The following is a 13,984-nucleotide window of genomic DNA, read 5'->3' as shown; positions in this document are numbered from 1 at the left end:
GAGGGAGGCAGCATGTGACTGTTTCTCTTGCTGGAGTTTTTAGGAGAATTTGCCTCGCCCTGCAGTGAGCAACAGGAAAAAATGAAATAAAAACAGCCCTATTTCCGCCCAGTGCAAGGAGAGTTCATCTGCAGAGGGAAAGATGATGGAATATGGGAAACTTCAGAATGAGGTGTTTAGCATTTTTTTTTAAAGCTTGCTGCCAACACATGTGGCATGGTCTGTCCTGGGATGACCATCCCATCCATATTTCAGAAGGGGATGGAAAGTGCCCCCATCTCCTCCCTGCCTGTGCAGCAGACACAGCCCTGGATTTGTATACGCTGGAGAATTCACCTTTGGATCAGGTTGCATGTAAAGGGAAATACTGGTGGCTGTTCATCAGGGTTATAAAACTGACAGACAGGGAAAAAATTTGCCTTCAAGATGCTGGACTAAACAGAGAGATTAGAGTGACAAGGTGGGGGAGGTAATATCTTTTATTGGACCAACTTCTGTTGGCGAGAGGGACAAGGTTTCAACGGGAACAGAGCTCTGAAGGGTGCACGGAAACTTCAGGGACTTAGATAATACCCAAAACTGACTGTTTGCATGCGACTTATCCAGTGACAACACAAGCTAGCCCATCCCAAAGCACTTTGGGATTCCAGATCTAATCACAACATTTGGGGAACCCAACCATGAATTGAAGCCTGGGAGAACTTGTGATCAGAGAGCCCAACCCCTTAGCACAGGCAGCTGGACAGGAACAATTCCTTTGTGAAGCACAGTGCTGCAGTGCAGAAGCCCATCCCTAGAGATGAAAGGAAGAGAGGACCAGTTGCTTCCCTACATGGCTGACACTGGTGATCTGACAATAGCCATGACTGAAACCAATTAAAACTAGCAGAAACACTGAAACCAGAATTATGCCTGTGCATGAGAGGGTCTGAACGTGGCCTCAACTTTCTTGAGACAGTGAATAGCACAAGGAGAGGGCATCTGCTTCATCTTATACCTCCTTTGGCCGTTCCTCCTGAGGCACTCCCACCCCTCTTGGCAACAGGTAAATTATAAATTTTGCAAACCCACTGGATGGGCAAACAAGTTCAAACTGCACTATGCCACTAGACAGCCACTGTGTCACTTACACTACTGCTGACCTTGGCCTAGAGACATCCCAGGCAGCTGCACCCACTTACATCATGTTCAAGTTTGGCCCTAGATCCCTACAATTAAGTCAATGAACCCTAAGAATTCTAGCATGTGACTCACTATGAAAGGCATCTGGATGTGCGAAACCATTGCCTAGAGAGACAGCTGCAACCTACAGAGCTTGTGAATCCAGCTCTGAATCACTTCCCACAGGTCAGGATACTGGGGAAGCATCACTGCAAACCTCTCATTGAGCTGTCCATCGCAACTCAAGTTAATAAACCCTAATCTGGCTAAATGCCATAATCCTCCCTTCCCCACCCATATCCCCTTCATCGCCCAAGCCTTTCTTCCAGCTCTCCTCAATGCCACCACACACTGATTTAGCAAAACTAAAAGCCCCTTTTCTTTCCAAGTTACTGTATATACAGATCACTTGGACCTTGCCTACACACAAAGGTTGCCCGTGTAACTTTAAAACAGCATAACCATTTGGGTATGGAATAGCTTTCGTATGAGGAGAGATTAAAAAGACTGGGGCTTTTCGTCTTAGAAAAGAGACGACTAAGGGGGGATATGATAGATGTCTATAAAATCATGACTGGTGTGGGGACAGTAAACAAGGAAGCATTATGTACTCCTTCTCTTAACACAAGAACTAGGAGTCACCAAATGAAATTAATAGGCAGCAGGTTTAAAACAAACAAAAAAGTATTTCTTCACACAATGCACAGTCAACCTGTGGAATTCTTTGCCAGAGGGTTCAAAAAAGAACTGGTAAGTTCATGGAGGATAGGTCAATCAATGGCTACTAGCCAGGATGGGCAGGGATGGTGTCCCTAGTCTCGGTTTGCCAGTGGCTGGGAATGGGCAACAGGGGATGGATCACTTGATGACTACGTGTTCTGTTTATTCCCTCTGGGGTACCTGGCATCGGCCACTGTCGGAAGACAGGATACTGAGCTAGACAGACCATTGGTCTGACCCAGTATGGCCATTCTTATGTTCTTGTTCTTAAAAACTGATTTGAGTTAATCTGGTTTGCAACTTGCTTGTACTGATTTAGGGTTTGTCTGTACAAAAAATTTCTCTATAGTTAAAACGGGTAGAATGCCCTGTGTAAACAAGTCCCTAGTTTACATCAGTAAGGAGTCCTCTGGCTCCAGCTCTCTCTCTCTCCTCTCCATTCAGGGGCACCTACAGAGCAGACTGGGGGGAGAAACCCCAAACAACACTTGAATTGCTTTGCCCTAGGATATAGCTTCGCTGCAGTGTTAATGCTGGTGACGGGGCACTCAGCTCTGAGCACTTGGACTAGCCTAGCTGGGTGAGAGCAGAGACATTGCAAAGCCCTGCCTGAGTGTGCCCATTCCACTGAGCCCATGTTGGCGTTGCACTCCTCTGCGTGGCACTAGGACTGCTGGGAGCATATCCCATGGGTCTTTTTGCTGCAGTGAGCTGAGCTGCTCTATGACTATCTCCCAGCAAATTGTGGAAGAACATGTCTGTCCTTCTGGGCACAGAGGGAATTGTGAGGCAGCACTGGAGGACTAGCAGCATCCATGCAACTTAGCTTGCAGCCTCACTGCAAAGTGGGCAGGTTACCAGCCTGAGTGAAAAGTGCACCCAGGCTCTAGCCCATATCCTCAGCTCAGCTAGCTAGTCTTGGTATAAAGCACCAGCACCCCTCAGGTCAGAGGTTTGCGGGTTTGGACAGGAGCTGGGATAGTGTCAACACCAGAGTAAGGGCTTGAGTTCACGATGCAGTGAAGACACACCCACAGGCTGCTGGGGCTGAGTTGCTTCTTTTGATCTCTTGTGATGAACGGACGTACAGCAGGTGAAGGAAGCCTGTTAGCCCAAATGTAGATTGCACAGGACAGGCAGATTATCTCTGCTCTCTTGCTATCCTGCCTGGAATGGCCTTGCAGCTTCTAAAGATAACAGTCTTTAATTAGTTGTCAAAAGTTGCTAAGAACCTTGCGGGGGATTCTGTAGCTATATTTACAGAGATTTCCATCCTTGGAAACAACTGCCCATCTCTTAGGGTTCAGTAGCAAAGCTCCTGAGGTTTAGAAGTGGTGTTGCTCTGGAAGCCAGATCTTATGTTACCATTAACCTGTATATGTTAAAAGCTGTGTCAATAAAGTGGGCATTTTATTGCTGCTGCAGCCCTAGTACAAAATCTTTTTGCCAGACAGACTCAGCCAGGCAGGGACGAGTGGTCAGAAATGGCCAAGGACAGCTCTCTGGTTAGCTAGGAAAAATATCACTCCCACTATTCTGACATCACCAGCTTTTCTGTGCAGTAGCAGGAGTTCAGAACACTGATGACCTTCCTCCTAATGGAAATTCAAGTGTACCCATTGCCCAGTGTCCTGTAGATTAAAACTGCAAGTTGACGGGCGGGAGAAGTCATTCCCAGGTTCATCAGGAACAAATGCACACGTCACATTTTATTTGTCCACAAAAAAGTATAACTATTAAATCACAATGTTAACAAAGAAAGAAAGAAAGACAGAAAGAAAGATTTACTGATGGAGGAAAGGTTAGAACGGAGTGCGCACTGAACAACAAAGAGATGGTGGAGATGTGAAGGGTATAAACACAAAGGACAGTTTGGTCCAAGGAGGAATGGGATAGTAGGATGAAATTAAACAAAGGGAATCAAGCAGCGTATCTGAGCATTTCCAGTTACGGAAATCTTTTCAAAGGAGGAATATTTTCCTAAGGGAAGTGGTGGAAACCTCATTGCTTCCATCATCTAAAACTGAATAAAGCCCTAGAGAGTCAATTGAACGGATCATTCGTGCAGTGGCCAGAGTTCACTTTGGCAGGGAGGGCTAGATAAGACCTACCCCAGTATGCTTCCCTCCATTTCCCCAAATCTCTAATTTCAGTGAACCTGGTTTTTAGAGAAGCCATTAGTGATTGTTATCAGCTCAATTTTACCTGCTGGCAACCTTCAGTCTTGCTCTGTCACTCCTAATAAAAACATTTTTCCATGCAGAGAGTTACCTAAATGCTACATATGGACTCCTAGGTTTAGCAGGGTGGGCCCAATGCCACTATATTCCAATTAGTCATAGGGCTAACTACTACCCTCTTCAAATGTTGGCTGTATGGAAGAGGTCTATCGAGCAGCGCAGTTCTTAGGGATGGTGGACATGCAGAAGTCACACTGGTTTAAAGTGATTCAATTAAAGTGGTGCAAACACTCACATCAATTTAGACCTCACTTTTCTGGATTTGTTTTATGGATACTATTTTTCCACAGGCGCCCCGCCTCATTCAGCACCCAGGATGGATAGTGCTCTGGGGAGACACTGAGGCTGTGACCTGAAGAAGGCTGCTGTCTGTAGGACCCCTGCCTCACTTGTTGCAGAAGTTGGAAGGTGCGTCATGAATGAGGGAGAGGACTGTGAGAAGAGAAAGGGATCTGATTTACAGAAGTGCTGAGCACTTGCAGCTGAAATCAATAGAAACTGTGCTTTGAAAATATAAAGTGCTATGTAATGCTAAGTAGTCTGTAAAATTAAGTCCTAGGAATCTCACATCAGACACCCACAATTTATTCTCTCTATGGCTCACAGAAAAAGCCCTTAAGGTAACGGCTCTGTGGAAAAACAGAATGTAATCATGTAACTAAAGAAAAAAGAAAAGGAGTACTTGTGGCACCTTAGAGACTAACAAATTTATTTGAGCATAAGCTTTCATGAGCTACAGCTCACTTCATCAGACGCATTCAGTGGAAAATACTAAATAATAACAACTAAAGACTGCATCATAATGTGTATGCACAAGGGGGCTGAATTAAGGTTGCACAGGTATAGGACAGGAAGTAAGAGATCAACCCCCCTTGCAATGAGCTGAGATATAAAGGAAACTCCATTTGTAGCTCAGTAGAAGGAAAGTCGCAGACATGTTGCGCAGGGTTAGAATGAAAGTTCGCCCAATGGTGGGGCAGAAAAGTTGACTTCAGAAGAGGGCTCCCCGTTTGCCTCTCCCTCATTTGCGAATACAGACTAACATGGCTGCTACTCTGAAACCTCATTGAATAGTTTCATTTTTTAAAATTCAATCCCAGGGGCTAGCCAGCCTCATAGGTAGAAGGCGCCAAGCAGCAAGGAGACACTAGAACAAGCCCCAACACACACAGGAGAAAGAACAAAAACGCTACACTATGCTTACAATCAGGCTTTGTGATGGCTTTTTTTTTTTTTGTCATCCTAAATGCAAATCTCTCTCTTCCCGGCCCCAAACCTCTTGCATGATCTTGGAAAGGCAAGCCTCCTGTTTGCTCACTTCTGGGAGCATCAGTGGCAGCTGGTAGAGTGGGGAGTGGAGTGGAGTTTATTCAGCAGGTACAAAGTCTCTTTTGTTCCCCAGACAGTGCTGAGCTGCTGCTCCTCAGGGCTCTGGGAGAAGGGGAGGAGACGCCTCAGTAAAATGACTAGGTTCTGTTTGTGGTATCTTAGCAGGACCACAGCAGTATTTCTTTGATCTCTGGTTATGAAAAGAGCACAAAAGATTGAATAAAAGAATGAAGACCAATACAAACTGGCTACAGCGATTTTGTCTGCCACAGGACCTCCTCCTGCAGTAGAAGTGCCCTATATTATTACCTCCCCCTGTGATGGTCACTGGCTATCGGTCCCTTTCATTAAGATGCCAACATCCCCCGCCCTCCCATCTCCCCCCACATGCAGAGCTCAATACATCCCACTAAAGCTGCTTTGTGGCCCTGGTACTGAATGCGTTGCAGGCTTGCTGCTGCCTGGATACTTGCAATCAGTAATGCAAACAATTCAATCACTGCAGGTGCAGAATGAACACACTGTCCCGTGCAGCAAGATCTACTTTTCAAGATTTGTCTTGCTAAATAAGCCCTGAAAGGACATGATGTAGCACACAGGCCACAAGATGCTTGGCTGAGAGCTCATTAAAACTCATTTGAGATTGCACCTTCCTCTGGTATATTTCATACCTATACCAGGCCCTCTGTAATTTACATTGTAAATTCCTTAAAGCAGGGATCCAGCCATTCTGTAGGTTTAGCAAATAGCCTAGCACACTGATGCATGCGCTTTCCTTCTCCATACGCTTCTCTGCCTGTATACTTGCAATCAGTAATGCAAACAATTCAGTCACTGAACACGCTTCTCTTGTTAATCAAGTCTGCAACATTACCATTTTCAGTTCATGTTTTTGTTCAGGACCTGAAGTAGGCTAATGAAAGACATTTTAAAAGATTCCCATTGACTGGCTCACTGCCCCAAGAAGCTGTACTGAGAGGGTGGGTGCACACGGTGTGGATTGGTAAAATGGTTTGAAGAAATATGCTCCGTCTGGATCTGGAAAGAGGATGATCACATTGTGAGTCAATACTGCATGCTAAGATGCAGAATGCTTATAAACATCCTTTATGTACTAAATATAAGAGCAGGTGGTATGTGAGTTACCCTAGGCTTATTAGGTGAGACCCCCACCATTTATAACAAGTTGACAGTATGGTTCTTCAATGGGCAAGGGTTGGACATCTCAGCTTCAGTGCACTTGATCTTCCACTACCCAATACGAAAGCACAGGCAGGACCTTTACTCTTAGCCAAATAAATACTATGCTCAGCGTTTTGGAATCACAGAATATCAGGGTTGGAAGGGACCTCAGGATATCATCTAGTCCAACCCCCTGCTCAAAGCAGGACCAATCCCCAACTAAATCATCCCAGCCAGGGCTTTGTCAAGCAGGGCCATAAAAACCTCTAAGGCAGGAGATTCCACCACCTCCCTAGGTAACCCATTCTAGTGCTTCACCACTCTCCTAGTGAAAAAGTTTTTCCAATATCCAACCTAAACCTCCCCCACTGCAACTTGAGACCATTACTCCTGGTTCTGTCATCTGGTATCACTGAGAACAGTCTAGATCCATCCTCTTTGGAACCCCCTTTCAGGTAGTTGAAAGCAGCTATCAAATCCCCCCTCATTCTTCTTTTCTGCAGACTAAATAAGCCCAGTTCCCTCAACCTCTCCTCATAAGTCATGTGCTCCAGCCCCCTAATCATTTTTGTTGCCCTCCGCTGGACTCTTTCCAATTTTTCCACAACCTTCTTGTAGTGTGGGGCCCAAAACTGGACACAGTACTCCAGATGAGGCCTCACCAATGCCAAATAGAGGGGAACGATCACATCCCTCGATCTGCTGGCAATGCTCCCACTTATACAGCCCAAAATGCCATGAGCCTTCTTGGCAACAAAGGCACACTGTTGACTCATATTCAGCTTCTTGTCCACTGTAATCCCTAGGTCCTTTTCTGCAGAACTGCTACCTAGCCACTCGGTCCCTAGTCTGTAGCAGTGCATGGGATTCTTCCATCCTAAATGCAGGACTCTGCACTTGTCCTTGTTGACCCTCATCGGATTTCTTTTGGCCCAATCCTCTAATTTGTCTAGGTCCCTCTGTATCCTATCCCTACCCTTCAGCGTATCTACCACTCCTCCCAGTTTAGTGTCAATCTGCAAATGATCCTGTTCAGCAGGGAGAGGTGGAAAGTGGGCGGGTGATGTTAAGAAAACAAACAAAATCTTTCAGACTTCTTGTCAAGACCGTCAGTTGCAGAAATTGTTGCTCTTGGTTATAGTTCAAGAGCTAGAAACACATGCAATCTCTGATGGGGAGAACTGGAAAGTATATTTAAAAACTGAAAAAGGAAATCCTTGCAAAGGAAATATCATCATTAGCCTGGGGAGCTCTGGGCTGCAGGATATTATTGATGCAAACTGCTTACAGTTTCAAAACAGGATTATGCATTTATATGAAAAACAGCATCTGCCGTCTAGTGAGAATAAAAATCAGGGCTCTCAATCTTCATGCTTCAGGGCAAAAAACTGATTCCTAGCTGATCACACTCACCCTCCCTCCCAGATAGCATCACACAAATAGATGCACTTTTTAAAGAATTCGTTCCTCTGAAGCATCCAGGATTGGCCATTCTCAGAGAGAGGATACTAGCAGGCTAGCTGGCTCATTGGTCTATTCCAATATAAGAGATTTACTTATACCAGACAGCCATAGGACATGCATGGAACTTTACAAATTACATAGGAACTGCACTATAATCAACAATCCTGTCTTCAGCAGCGGCATGTGTCAAACCCTTTGGAAGAAAGTGCAAGAAACCCTGTAGCAGACAATTATGGAATAAACCTGACCATGGGGAACTTTTCTTACTTGACCTCTGTCATTGAGTGGTCAATTTGTGTTCTGAAGCCAAATGGTTTCATACCCATTAAGTTTATCCTACTTAATGTAATCATGGCTCTACTTAGGTCCTTACATGATGCCCATCACCATGATCTCAGAACACCTCCCAGAAAGAATCAATATACAGAATCTCTTTCTCTCTTCCCATCTGCATCTCCCCTCATATTCATCAAATCCCTAAACTGACCCAATCATTTGATCTCTTCCCAGTCCTCTAACCACATTGATGGAACAACTCTGGACCCCTCCATTTCTACTCTTTTTGAGATGGAGGAGACCATAACTGAACGCAGTATCCCTGATTCTAAACATTTTCAATATCATCCTAACTTTATTTACTTCGTTGGCCCTGCTATACAACTGAGCAAATACTTTCATTCAGCAAGCCATAGAGATGCCCAAGTCTTTTTCCTGTGTTATTATGTGTAGGCAAGGAATAGTTGGAATGACTCATTGTACATCACTTTGGTAGCTGAAACTCATTGTTGACAAATGCATTGTATTGATCATTCACTTAGCCTGGTTAGGTCTTTCTGCAGCTCTTTGGTCTTCTCTGGTTTCAATTAACCTAAATAATTATGTCACCTACAAATTTTGTCAATTTATTGCTCACCCCCTTTTTCTAGATCATTACAGATATTACAATAAAAGGGGTCTTGGTATGTGACCTTGTGGCAGGCATGCTGCTGCTAGCCTTTTACATGATGACGATGGACCATTTCTTCACATTGGTTTCATCATCTCAGCCAACATTTGACCGATGACAGTACTTCATCTTTCTTTAATAGCTTCTTGTGAGGGACTTTGTCAAAAGCTTTTTAAAAGTAAATTTAAAAATCCAAACAAATGTAACTGACTCAACTTTATCCACTATTTTGATGACACACAAGTGTATTCTAATAGATTGATGGAGTTAAGCCACAGTTTCTGCAAAAGTAAATCCTTTCACTCTATGCTCTGTTCATCTAGGTGTTTCATAGCTTTATTCATGATTTTTCAGCCAATTTACCTGGCATTTAAATAAGGCATCATGGTCACGTTCCTTGGCCTGAACAGTTTACAGTATAAATGGTGCAATACAAAGAAAGCTGCCTCAGCTGATTGGCAATGGAAACCTAGGTCATTGGAGTGGGCTTTAAGCAGAGAGGGAAACCACTTCATGTCCAGAAAGAGAGGCTGTTCTGGGCACCGGGGACAGTATGAGAGGAGACATGAATACAGAGTGTCAGAAAGCATTAAGGAGAAATAGCTGAACTTGGGATATAGGATGTAAGAAGGTAGAAGTACTGATATGTTAGCAGGGCTATCAGACCAGAAGGATCAGTGCACCTTCACACTATGATCATTTCTAGGGTCTTAGATTTGGAAACACAGTTTACAAAGAAACAGATTCTACACTTCTTCTGTCCATCAACAGCTGTTTTGTTGTCTGAACCAGTTGGTGGACACACCACACTGAAATGTAGAGATTCCTTTACTACCATCCTTTTCATGATCTGACAGTCACACATGATGGTCCTGGCAGGCATTGAGATCAAAGAATTTGCTGCAGAAAACCTGCTTAGAATTCTTAAGCTGAGCTGGTGGCTCTACAACTGGAATGGGCATGTCTGCTGGGCAGCCAATGCAACTCCTCCTCCAGATCCCATGCCTCTCCAAACACTGTGATCTAGGGTCACCTCCTAGATCAAGCACACCCACCTGGGAACATGTATTCAAGACAGCTCTTTGAACATCAACTTCATCTCAACCCTTGAAAATTACAAGCACTGTAATGCTGCAACAGGAATCTGCTGCTGATCTGGTCTGGCCAGGCCAATTTCACACCCTAAACTCAGAGCAATCCTACCTTGCAGGCAAAGCACCCCCCTTTTCAAAACCCATCCCCTGGCCAAACTTGTTCAGATTAAGAAGTCATAAGGCCTGGAGCCAAATGACGCAACGTTATATGCATAGAAACATCCTCCAACTGTTTCATTTCTGCATTACACTAATCCCTCAGTACTGTTTAGAAATCATTAAATGCTGAATATTCAGATTAACAAGAAAAAAAGATAATGACCAATACCTGTTAATTCCTGAAATAGTACCTTATTTCCTCTCCATGTATACTCAAGGTTCACTCAAATGTTCCCCAACTGTGATCAGAGGTTCACATTTAAAAAGGCTTCATAAGCCTTATAATTGCTAATCACCTTTGTCAAGTTTGACTCTGAAATCCATTTCCTCTCCATGCATTTGCTCTTTACCTCATTCTACGCATACTGGTTAGATCCTCAAGACGAAAGGCACTACAGAGGTGCCAAGTACTGTGCTGTTATTGTAGGGCTGGGTTGAACACACTGATTTGTTTTGGTAGGGTTGCTAGCACTGAACTTTGATGTAGGAACGGAAGAGCACTGAGGCATGTGGCTTGGGAAGAAACACCTAGTTATCTGGGTTCAGCAAACAGATTGGGATGTGCAAAATTTTATCTAGACAGCATTTGTTTCAGCTGATCCCCTTGCCCTGTTTAACACTTTAGGATATCATTGTTGAGATCATGCATTTCAAGATAGCTTGTGTTAAAAGAACAACACCTGACCACATGACCCTTTGGAATAGCAGCAGTTGGTACAGTTTGGAAGCTGCATCTGGAACTTTCTATAAATCCAGGGAAAACAAGGCTAAATTTAACTTGAGAGAGGGCTTGCTTTTTTCTGGTGAAAATATGTGCATGTCCCAAAGAGCTCTTTGTGCAAACAGGTGAACCCCTCTCTGAAACCGACTGGCTTCCAAGATCTCTTGTAAAAAGATACAGATGGTCTCGGGTTTTGGGAACAAGAGCCCACTATGCTGCTGGGACAGTGTGTTATTGTTACAGGAGCGTCTCTCAACAAAACAGTATTGAGTGGCAAGGATGTCGTTTTGATTAGGTGGAATGACTCAGCTCTCATTCTAGGAGAAGGGATGGTTTGTCAGAGCCTTACCTCGTGATCTGGGATCTCGGAGGATAGCGTTCTCCCCAGGATGACCCCAGTCAAGTATGTCCAGCAGCGGGCTGTGTTGGCAAGGTTATAGCCTCCTGTCTCCAGCAAGAATAGTGAAATTAGGAAGGGAAGAGGGAGAGAGAATGAGAGAGACAGTTTTAATGAAAGGAATGCATTGTTGAGAAGCAAGAGACTTTATATCTGCAATGCATATGAATAAGGCTTTTTATTTGGTCTTCCAAAGTCATGCACAGTAACTGTATTTTGCACCTGTTGGATGTATAGGGCTAAGTTAAAGCAGTTAATCACCTGTACTAAGAAGGGAGACTTGCAAAATTGAACCCACAGGTCATCTCAGCAATTGCACATGCAATATCATCCACTCCTCCAGATCTGGCTTCAAGAGATACCTGCAAGCCTTTGACTCCAAGGGTCAAGATTTCCTAAGGTGATCTGGTGAGGAGGAAGACGCTCAGGCTCAGCATGGAAGGAGTTAACGTGAGTGGAGCAGAGCAGACTAATCAGGTACTGTAGTTTGGGATCTCACTTTTAAGCTTAGCTTATGACCCAATATGAAATCAAGGATAAGCAACCCTGATCATTTGCTGATAAAATTTCCATCGGTGCCACCTTCTGAGTAAGAATCCCTCTGGAGGAGAATTTACTCTTATTTAAAAGTAGTGATCAAAATATGAAGCCAATTAAAGTGGTGAAACAACCTGTGAGTAGATTCAGCATCTGAGCAGCCCCAAATTAACACAAACTCCCAAGTAGGGCTCATTCTGGGGCTCAGCTAGTCAAAATCATCCATCTGTTTGCAGTCAGCACTGCTGACGTCCTTACTTTGTGCAAGGAGACTCCTTCCATTTAAATAACGGTCAGAAACGTTGAGGAGTTCTTATAAGAAATGAAGAGTAACTTAATCAAAACTCCACTTTGGGAGATTGAAAACAGTTTCACAAACTCTCTCCCCCCTTGCCTTCTGGCAAACATCAATCTCCCTGCTGAGAACAGAGTCATCGGGGATACTCAGTTTTGTTATTTTTCCCTAAGACTGTGGCTAGTTTTCCTCATTTCTTGACAAAAGAAGTGGTAGATAAAACAAAATTCTCTGTGCCTCTCCTCCTCACGCTCACAGCTGGTTTTAACACAGAACATTCACAATACAACTAGCAATAGCTAGGTCAAATTTTAGGCACAATCTATTGTACCTGATGATATCCCTTAAATGATACAACCTAGCCCCCAAAATGATAGCTGCTACTCAAACAGCTGATGCTGTGGGTAAGGCATCTTCCAAAAGAAGCTGAGGAGATTTCCTGGGACAAAGTGCTCCCCCATCACCCCATTTTGTTGACACGGAATTGCTTATTTCCCATCCACTGGACAAACAGCTAGTAATATCAAGTGGCAGAATGTGCTACAAGCGAAAACGCACTCAAAGGGCTTCCATTGGGTATCAAAATTCTGCTTTATTGTGAAAAAAGTCAATAAAAATTCAAATGCTGCCTGAATCCAAACGAGATAATTCATTGCCAGATGCCCAAGGTAGGTCTGGGAGCATTATGTTTACTTTTAAAGGGAAGCCCCACAGTGTAGATCACGAGAGCTGGGACTCAAAGCTGGCATTGAGCAGACAGGGTTAGAGGTCACTGGGGTTAACAGCTTCTGATCTCTGGAGGGGCCAAGCAACCTTTAACCCATGATCTCGGCATCAGGAATTGAGACTTGGACTTGTTGGTACCAAAGAGTTGAAGTCTGTGTACAAATAGCACTGCATCAGCTATACAGTGCCCCCTTATGCTATGCATGCTCAATTTCTTCAGCTGCCCTTCTCAAATGATGCCGCTTTCAGAAGCAGAGGGGCTCACTTTCAAAGAGCAGCCTCAGGGGAGCAAACCATATTAACCTGTTACTTGAACAGCAGAATAAGCCTCTCATGCACTTACCTCCTCCCAGGATGAGAGTAGCCAGCTGCCATTGGAGAATGTACTTCAGACACTTGCCAATCCCCACTGGAGTCATGTTAAATGAACACATGGGGTCCCCGGCTATCGTATCCGCTCCCAGCTGCAGAACTACTGCTTCCGGGTTGAATGCCATGTACACCTCCTTCAACACACTGCATGCAATAAAACAAAACGGAGTTCCCCAAAATGGCCACACCTCCATGGAACATTGAGACAGTGTGATATGTGCAGGCCATTTCAGCCAGCTACAGCACACTGTTACTTTGCCTTTCCAATCACTTGCTAGGCTTTACATTCTGAGCAGAGAAGTACTTTCTTATTTCCCAGAATGCCACTTTGGTCAAAGTTATGGCAGGCATGGTAGACCTGGACTCTGCTCTTCAGTCACACTGCACACTAAAAGGGCCTAAAAACAGTAAGAAAATGGGAAGTGATTTTGCAGTACCATATTTTGCAGTACCAACAAAGATCCAGGCCAGAGGTTCCAGACCTGTGGTCCAGAGACCACTCTTAGCCCACATTTCTGGGGAAAAAAAACACTTCCACCTCGGCAAACAGAAAAATGAACCCAGATCTCACTTGATACATAAACATAAAACAATGTGACAAATCAGAGAGCTGGTTACAGGTAACAACTCCTATGTGATAA

At 44.2% G+C, this 13,984-nt stretch overlaps 1 protein-coding gene across 4 annotated transcripts in view; it reads right to left on the bottom strand.

Moving 5' to 3' along the window:
* Positions 1-13,984, bottom strand: part of HDAC8 (histone deacetylase 8) — a 111,064-nt gene that overhangs the window by 33,715 nt on the left and 63,365 nt on the right. For 3 of the 4 annotated variants that reach the window (XM_038415087.2, XM_038415085.2, XM_043493012.1), the window contains 2 exons: positions 13,315-13,487; positions 11,366-11,460 (listed from right to left, as the gene is read on the bottom strand). In XM_038415087.2, the coding sequence (XP_038271015.2) occupies positions 11,366-11,460; positions 13,315-13,487 (268 nt within the window). Of the gene's footprint in view, positions 1-2,249; positions 5,142-5,183; positions 6,489-11,365; positions 11,461-13,314; positions 13,488-13,984 lie in introns of those variants that run through there. The other variant, XR_006274489.1, reaches the window with a different exon arrangement.

The sequence above is a fragment of the Dermochelys coriacea genome, chromosome 9 (assembly GCF_009764565.3).
Source record: "Dermochelys coriacea isolate rDerCor1 chromosome 9, rDerCor1.pri.v4, whole genome shotgun sequence".
Taxonomy (NCBI): domain Eukaryota; kingdom Metazoa; phylum Chordata; order Testudines; family Dermochelyidae; genus Dermochelys; species Dermochelys coriacea.
Note: the sequence above shows the minus strand (reverse complement) of the source record. Positions and strands in the feature narration are given on the sequence as shown.